The 9,666-nt window shown below is 38.2% G+C and overlaps 1 protein-coding gene across 6 annotated transcripts in view; it reads left to right on the top strand.

Annotated features, from left to right (window-relative positions):
• ugt5d1 (UDP glucuronosyltransferase 5 family, polypeptide D1) overlaps positions 1-2,874 on the top strand; it is an 11,672-nt gene extending 8,798 nt beyond the window's left edge. For all 6 annotated transcript variants that reach the window (XM_050040017.1, XM_050040026.1, XM_050040011.1 and 3 more), the window contains one exon: positions 758-2,874. In XM_050040017.1, coding sequence (XP_049895974.1) covers positions 758-1,342 — 585 coding nt within the window. In that variant the 3' untranslated portion in view covers positions 1,343-2,874. The remainder of the gene's footprint in view (positions 1-757) is intronic.
• Positions 2,875-9,666: the final 6,792 nt, after the last annotated feature.

Below are 9,666 nucleotides of genomic sequence, written 5' to 3' on the forward strand. Positions count from 1 at the left end.
ATGTGAATAACACTCAAGTCATTCAAGTCATCGTGTCTCAAGTCAAGTCAAGTCAAGTCCTGAGTCTTTAACTTCCAAGTCTGAGTCAAGTCTCAAGTCTTTTATTTTTTGTCAAGTCAAGTCACAAGTCATCAAAACAGCGACTCGAGTCGACTCGAGTCCAAGTCACAATGACTCGAGTCCCCATCTCTGCTACAAACTGATACACTTTGGTTTCTCCTGTTTTAATGTGTCTTGTATATATACACATCTTAGGCTATTAATCGTTCTTTAAATAGGCTGGATGTCCTTTTTCTTTAAAAGACAAATATGTGGCTTTAATTTGAACGAGTACATTGATTGTAAGGAACAAAAAATTTCCTGGGAACGAGCCTTCTTAAGTTTAGGGGAGACTCGTGGGTACCCATGTCACCCACTTTCATTCAAATATCGTGAGGAGACAAGCTATGCTAACATGGTTAATACCGATGGATGTCTTAGGTTGTCTAGTTTGACAAGACTTTACTACCTTTGTGCTAGCTTAAAAAATTACCACGCCACAGGCTTTTAAGACAGTAATATCAGCCTTCAATTATTTTCGCCAGGGAGGGCAGGCAATTCTATCAGGAGGGCAAGGGGTCACCATGGGTGCACCACTGAATTAGACAAAAATAAAGGTGAACTGTGTAAATCAAGACAGGCTGCAGAGGTGACAATATCATTACTTTGTATATCTGCTGGAGTACAGAAATTCATAATGCATTCATCTTGTGTTCAGGTGATATGGAGGCACAAAGGGGAGCGTCCGTCTACTCTGGGCAACAACACCCTGATAGTGGACTGGATGCCACAGAGGGACCTCCTGGGCCACCCGCAGATCAAAGTCTTTGTAGCTCACGGAGGAACCAACGGAGTCCAGGAGGCCATTTACCACGGGGTCCCTGTGCTCGGCTTACCCTTGTTCTTTGACCAGTACGACAACCTTCTACGTCTGCAGGAGAGAGGAGCCGCGAAGATCATTGAGCTAATTGATGTTAATGGCCACAGTTTTGAGCAAGGTATTAAAGAAGTGCTCCATCAAGACAGCTACAGACAGAACATACAAAGACTGTCCCGCTTGCACAGAGATCAGCTGATGGCTCCCATGGATCAGGCCATCTTCTGGGTGGAATATGTGATGCGGCATAAAGGGGCTCCTCACCTGCGTACAGAGGCCTATAAGATGCCCTGGTACTCGTACTACTGCTTGGATGTACTGCTGCTATTGCTGACTGTAGTGACTGTACTGCTGCTCTCTACTTTGGCCTTTTTCAGATTCCTATGCTGCAGAGGTAGAAGGACGACCAAAGCCAAACAACACTGATTAAGGTTAAATTTGTTTAGAAGTATGCTACAATAAATTCTCTAAAACACTGTATTTAGACAAAAATATACATCTCAAGGTATCTCATTTATATCTATTTATTATTTATGGAGTTAAATGAAAATTAGTCAGTTTATTTAGCCATATTAAATTTAGATATGGTTAAAGAAATGTAACCATTTAATTGTTTCAACATTGATTGTCAAACGTATTTAGAGAGATCTAAATTTCAGTCATAAAATACCCACAAATCATTTGTGATAGTCTGATCTTGGGATAGTCATTGTCAAGTGCACATAATAGACTTTATAAAAATGGATATAAGCAATGCTGTGCATGACCATACAAAAGTTCATTGAACATGTTCATATTTTTGGTGAACTATGACCTGAATGCATTACTTTGCAACTTATGAATCTGAATTCGAGCATCAGTTAATGGCACTCATTTTACAGCACCCAAGGATGGTGACACGACACCGGCATGGCTAGTACTAATGTATGGGGCTATTATGGTAGCGAAATAGCTGCAAATGTGTATCTCAATCTGTGTGTGCGTAATCAGATTTGTACATGTGTAAAATAATTTGTAAAAGCGTAATAAAGTTTGTGAATGCGTACAAAAATCTGCAAATGTGTATTTAGAATCTGTGTGTGCGTAATCAGATATGTAAATGTGTAAAAAAATCTACAAATCTGTATTCAGATTTGCAAGTGTATTGCGATCTGTAAATCTGTACAACGATCTGTAAATGTGTACACAGATCTGTAAATCTGTACAACGATCTGTAAATGTGTACACAGATCTGCAAATGTGTACAGAGATCTGTAAATCTGTACACAGATCTGCAAATGCGTACAGAGATCTGTAAATCTGTACAACGATCTGTAAATGCGTACAGAGATCTGTAAATATGTCCTTTACTACGCTTTTACAAATTATTTTACACATGTACAAATCTGATTACGCACACACAGATTGAGATACACATTTGCAGCTATTTTGCTACCATAATGGCCCCATACTAATGGCAGTTAAGACAACTCAGCTGCCTGTACCACTGAAGCCAGTTCATGTGGACATCTGAAAGACTTTTATGAACAACTCTGTACAGATTCCAATGGAAAAAAATCACTCATTTATATGTAAATTGTGCCTACCCAGTTTGAAAATACAAGCCCAAACATCAGTCAACATTGGACCAGTCTTGGGAAATATCTGTGGATGAATGATAATCACAAGAAATCATTAACAAAGACCACAATTCAACAGCCATAAAGTTCCCCCACCCTCCGCCCAAGTCAAACTCACGGCATTTTTGTAAATGACCTGGTCGTTTTTTCCCATAGTTGCTTTGTCTAAATCGTGTGCTGTGCAGAACTTAAATCCCAACACATCTATAGTGACTAATTGCCAGTGACTGCTGTTGATGGAGCCTGTACCAGCTCATTTGGAAGCATATGAATTTTATATTTTATGTTTTTGTACTGCTACATAATTTGGTTCATGCAGGTTAAATAAAATTGCATTTAATCTACAGTATATCTTAACTGTATCTCTTTTTTCACCTTATGCATAATAGGATACATTGTTTAAGTGGTAAAACATACCCACATTGGTTTTTCTTGGATTTTATGAGTAATCTCTGTCTGTGATTCTGTAGTATAGTAATTTGATTAGTTTGGGAAGTGAGCAGTGGCAATGATTGAGGGCTGGGAATGGATGGGTGGAAAAGGTTTTAGGACTACTTAAAAAGAATAGCTTTAGTTGGTTTGCGGTCTACTGTTTTAAAGCCTGGAGTTTGGCATTGTGGCCACTGCCATCTTGTTGTTTGGGTGCCAGAATTGACCATATTTGGATGAGAAGGTGGAGCTGACTGATTATTTGTCAATGATGCATTGCTACACCTCTATCCTGACTGAAAGGTCATGACTTGTTAATCAAAACCCAGCTGGCCACCAGCGTCATAAGATGTTGACATTTGGTTGAATTTAGGTTGCAATGTCGGGTGACCAAAATTCAATGGCAGGACAAAAACTAATGCCAATCTCTATTTAATGTAGACTGACAACTGACGATGTTTATATTTGGTTGGGTTTAAGTTATGTTGTTGAGTAACCGAAATCCAGTGTCTTCCAAATGTCTCATTCCAACTCACATTTATTCGTATGGTATGGAGAACAAAACCCAACCTCTGCAAAACATCCAAACGACTTTAAATTCAAACAGTTAGACATTTAAAATATTGCCAACCTGACATTCATTCCAACCAAAGTTTATTGTCTGTCTGTTGTTAGAGTCCAACATCTTTCTGATGTCATACTGACGTCCACAGCCAGCTGGGAAGGTAGCCATGCTCTAAAGCATACCCAGCTTTATCGTTTATTGTACTCTAAATGAGACCATAAATTACAAAATGAACTTCAAGCTGTGCTGAAGAGAAGACTTGAAACTAACGATTGAGACCATAAAGGTAATAATTCAAGTCAGTTGTAGAGTCATTTTCTCTTTGACTTGTATACTATTGGACTTCTTTTTGCAACCAGTGGGGCCGCCCACCTGCTTGCCATTAGAAAGAAGGCAGGTTTAAAGTGTTTCTGCACTGGCTTTACTTTTCAGACCCGGGGGTTACCTGCTGGTGTGTACCTGCTCTCTCTTAATCTGAAAAAAAAGGAAAGGAGGCAAAAAGAGGTATGTGTGTCTGTCACACTGACCAAGGTTCCACTTATCCAGACTGATGTTTATTCTATTGGACACTTTAAGGGGCCACTATGTCATTTTCCAAAGGTGGTTTCCCACTCATAAAAACTACAGACAGCAGTCCATCCAGTGATGATTAATGTAGTTAAACATTTTTACTTCTGATCTCTGACCTTTCCAAAAGATAATAAATAACTTAGGTGTCAAACCAAAGACCTGTCTGTATCCTTAAAGCATTCCAAAGGCAAAACCACTTCTGTTGCTTAACTTTTGTCTTCCCCGGGTCATATGGCAAGCACTCCATGATCACTTAAATCACAACAAAAAGTAGCACTGCACTAACCCTAACCGTAACCAGTGTTGGGTAAGGGTTACTTTAAAAGTAATCAAAGTACGTTACTGTGTTACTTTCGAAAAAAGTAACCAGTTACTTTACTGCGTTACTCCCTGAGTAAAGTAACTCAATTATTTTAAAAGTACTTCTAATGTTACTCCCTGAGAAAAGTAACTCAAGCACTTTTAAAGTACTTTTGAGTATTCTACATTTCCTATTGGGCAATGGACCACAGGGCGCTAAGCCTACATTTTTTTGTCTCCAAAATTAAAGTTATGGACCACTTGCCCTTCACTGAGATCCAGTTCTCCCATCACAGCCGTCACTTTGACCAGTAGAAACACAGAACGATCTGCTGCCGTAGACAACTGTATGACAACAACACCCCAGCGTTTTTAATATTTCCTCTAGGGATGTTACCACACAGAGTAAAAGGGGGAAATGATGGTGTGAAACAGCAGAGGCACTTTGTCAACCCGCTGAGTTAACGTTACTGTCATTAGCATCAAGCTAGCAAACAATGGTACATCCTCACGGTCGGACATAAAGTAATAACATTAACAAATAGCGGCGGGGCTTTTACTCACCACAACTGCAGAGGCTCCCAGCTTCATTTGAAACAAACTACATTATAGACGGTCCGTTATTTATTAATCCCTCTGTGTGTTTATATATTTACTTTTTATCCGCTCCGTTGTCTTTGTAAAGTTAACATATCGCACCGTCATTTCAAACTCAACACTTGTTTCAAATTAAAAGCCCCTTATAACCTCGGCTGAGAGAATCCCTCCATTTTCTAAATAGGCTTTTATTCTGAAACATTTGTCAGAACTTCCTGTGGAAGATACAGTAGCTTGATAGTTTACGTATGGCGCTTCAAATGTAGCTCCTGCCATCTGCTGACGCTTTTAGGTGACTACAACAACATGTCGGCTGGCACATGAACAGACACAGTGACTCAAATAATAGTGAAAGTAATAAAAATAGGACAAGAATAACCCGATGACATCACACACGCCGTGAAAGACCACCGGGGATAATTGGTGAGTACCAGCGTGTAGCGTGTACCAAGCATAATGCAAGTCCTGAGTCTGAAATATGTCTGTCAGCGAGTCCTGCTCCACCTATTTAGACTCCACCGTAGACAACGGCAGCATTTCTCCGATCACGTAGCGAGCCACAAGCTCCGTGGCTTCTTTCAGACTGATAGGTTTAACGTTATCTCCGTTATTAGAACCAAACGACAGCCGTTGCTGTTTCGGAGCTGAAGGACCAGCGTTCTAAAAGTAACGGAAGTAACTGATGTCTTGTTTGAAAATGTACTTAAGTATTTGATTACTCAAACAGCAAACTAACGCGTTAGGTTACTTGTTACTGCAAAAAGTAATCAAAGTACTCTAACGCGTTACTTTGTAACGTGTTATACCTAACTCTGACCATAACCCACCAATTTGGAACAAAAGAAAAAAATGTAGCCCTCACCTGAGAATCCAAGGTAACACAGCACTAATGTGGTCTAGTCACACTGAAAAGTCAGTTGTAACAGCAGCAGTTGTGAAACCAGATATAACCCATTATTTGACATTTAACAGTGCACTATGCCATTCTGGAGAAAGATAGTTGAATGCTGAGTCTCATTCCCAGGTCGTCAAACACCAAGGCTTTGGTTTTGGTGGTTCAGTCCGACTAACAACCCAAAGCATTGGTATTTGACGACCTGGGAATGAATCAAGAATCTTTTTTTCCAGAATCGCATACTGCACCTTTAAGAGGGACGGTTCTTAAAATTAATTTCTTAAAACTTTGTTTCATTTTTTAATTTATTTTTTGCTTTCAACAGGTTTCTCTTACATAACCAGATATATTGTTTTCATGTTGCTACAAGTAATAGTAATAGTCATAGATTAGGCTGACATTTTTGGCAAGTCTTGAATACTCCCTGTGTTGGTATTAGTTTTTGCCTTTAGCGCTGGGATTTGACAAATGTGCAGTGTCAATTGATTAGTAAAAATCACTGCTTAACATTTGTCAAAGTTGCACATCTTTTCCACTTATCGTTGCCAGTGAGTTTCTTCCCTGTCCAGCCTTTGGAATCAGGAAAGCTTCTTGCTCTTTTCAGATGGGCTTTCTTCTCCATTGCCCAAACGTATGCTTTTTTTCCAACTTTATCCCTTCTTTTCTTCACTTATTTCCACTTATATATAACCTTGGTTTTGTGGCATATAAAGAATCTAAATATCATTATCAGGGGTCCATTTTTAATGACGAAATTCATCTTATTTTAACTGTTCAGTGATATAGTTATTACATAGAATTATTACTATTTCAACCTAAGCTTCTTTGTGGAATACAACATTTATAAATTTTAAGCACTTTGCCCACTGTGAAGCAATGTGTTGATACATTTGGTATTACAACACTAGGTAGGGTTGTTTTTTAGTTTAATTAGATTCATCTAAATTACTGCAAAGTAATATAAATGGAAAAGATATTATAAAATGACACTACACTACATTACATCTCAAGCCTTTAGAGTAACATGCATTAGCATTTTTGTGAAACGTGCCATTCATGTAAATAACAAAATGAAAAGTTATTTTTCCCTGGCTTTTTGTGACTTCAGTTACCAATCACAACTAAATACATTCATTTATTCACATTTTTTAATTTAAGTACTAAAATATTTGCAAGCCTTACAGTACATTTGAATGGATTTACTTTTATTTTATTATTTTATTTATTCAAATGTGGCAGATTTAGCCAAAAGGTACACTTTCCTTTCGTCCCCTGGACAGAGAAATGGGTAACACTTTATAATACAGTCCATGATTTATATTGCAATTCCCATACTTACTTGTTCCCTCTGGTATTTAGGTACAGTGGAACAGACAAGGAGCAATGGAGCTACGATTTAGAATTTTAGAGGAAAGGAGAAAAAAAAAATCATACTGTTAGTATCATGGAAATATATCTACCCTTTGGATGTTTTTCCTTTCCTCTATAATTCACCTTTGTTACTCCCTTGTTTCTCATTGTCTGGTTTTCTTTCCCAGTACATACATTTAGGAACTGATAAGTACTACTTCACATGACAACGACATACAATGGTTCATATGATATCTAATACATACGCGACCCTCACATTGCGTCATCATGTTATGTACAATACTTAATGTAAAGTTATGTATTTAAAGTGAGGTTATGCAGGTTAGGTTCAGAAAAGTAGAGTTACGTAGGTTCGGTTTAAGACAGTAAAGTTACATATGTAGGTTTAGGAAAGTTAAGTCACGTAGGTTAGGTTTAGGAAAGTAAAGCTTTGTAGGGTAGCTTTAGGAAAGTAAAGTTCGTAGATTAGGCTTAAGAAGATTAAGTTATGTAGGTTAGGTTTAGGAAAGTAGTTATGTAGGAAATTAGTTACATAGGCTAGGTTTAGGAAAGTAGTTACATAGGTTATGCCGCATTCACATGGAATCAGGCAGGCGGCAGACGGGAGACGGGAGACATCTGCTGGACGGAACGGGAGAAATAAACAAAATGAGACACACATGACTCGTGACACGTGATTGTTGCTATGGCGATGTTTTTACAGCAGATTGAGTCAGATAGCTCGCTAAGCTAATAAAGCAATTCATAACGTTACGTTTCATATTACGTACCTGGTATTCCACCCAGCGCTGTGCTAATCGCGTCCCATATGTATGCCTTCTTGGAAGTATCACGGCAGGCTTTTAAAGTTAGGTCATATAATTCTGGGTGCTGCTGCACCAAAAGTACTAGCTTTTCGTTGTCGAGTTCAGCCATGTTTTCTTTTCTGTTTTGGAACTACGTCGCATCCGGTTGAGTATTCCGTGGTCGGTGAATGGTAAAAGTTAAAATATTTTAACTTTGGACGGCATTGCCGTCTACCGTTGCCATGGATGTTATTCTCTGCTGGCCTCGCCTAAGTTTTACTGTCCTTCTCTCGTCCACTACGGTTTGCCGTCTGCCGTTTGCCTGATTCCATGTGAATGCAACAATAGGTTTAGGAAAGCAAAGCTAGGTTAGGTTTAGGGAAGTAAAGTTATGTAGGTAGGTTTAGGAAAGCAAAGCTATGTAGGTTAGGCTTAGGAAAATAAAGTTACATAGGTAGGTTTAGGGAAGTAGTTATGTAGGCTAGGTTTACGCAATTAGTTACATAGGTTAGGTTTAGGAAAGTAGTTATGTAGGAAATTAGTTACATAGGTTAGGTTTAGGAAAGTAGTTACGTAGGTTAGGTTTAGGAAAGCAAAGCTATGTAGGTTAGGCTTAGGAAAGTATAGTTACGTAGGTAGGTTTAGGGAAGTAGTTACGTAGGCTAGGTTTGCGAAATTAGTTACATAGGTTAGGTTTAGGAAAGTAGTTACATAGGTTAGGTTTAGAAAAGTAAAGTTACATAGGTTAGGTTTAGGAAAGTAAAGTTACGTAAAATAAAATAAAATAAAATAAAGTAAAGAAGGTAAGGTTTAAGAAAATAAAGTTACATAGGTTAGGTGTAGGAAAGTTTAGTTATATAGGTTATGTTTAAGAAAGTAGTTCCGTAGGTTAGGTTTAGGAGAGTAAAGTTATAAGATAAGATAAGATAAGATAAGATACACCTTTATTGATCCCATAATTGAGAAATTCCAGTGTTACAGCAGTCAAGGAAAAAGAGTCAGATTAAAGATTTCAAAATTAGACTTAAAAAACTTAAATAACTAGGCATGCAAATAAGTACAAAAATCCAAGAGTCGCGATAAATAACAATAACAATAATAATAATAATGAAAATAATAGGAAGTGGATGATAATGAGCAGCAGTGAATGAGAATGAGCAGTGGATAAAGGGAGCACATCTAGTGCAAGTGATTGTATGTGTTAGGTCGGTAAGGTTTAAGAAAGTAAAGTTCCGTAGGTTAGGTTTAGGAAAGTAAAGTTCTATAGGTTAGGGTTTGGAAAGTTAGGCTATGTAGGTTAGGTTGAGGAGAAGAAACGTGGTGATGACGTACCTCAAAATAACTCAAAGTTCACTTGATTTCATGAGGGACATAACCACTGGTCTCATGGGGGAAGGTCCTGTCTTTGTTTGATTCTCCCACCACCCTAACCTGCCACCTTCTGCAAACTTCCGCTCTTTCTACTACTTTCTTCTTTATTCCTGTCAGTGCACTGATCACGTGATTACAGCCATCCCGAATACATGGGTTATACGTAAATTACTGGCTCATGATTACGTTGGTTTTATACAAATTGCTGGTGCATTACTTTTTGTAGGTATTTGTATGAACAGTGCATA

The sequence above is a fragment of the Epinephelus moara genome, chromosome 3, assembly GCF_006386435.1.
Source record: "Epinephelus moara isolate mb chromosome 3, YSFRI_EMoa_1.0, whole genome shotgun sequence".
NCBI lineage: Eukaryota > Metazoa > Chordata > Actinopteri > Perciformes > Serranidae > Epinephelus > Epinephelus moara.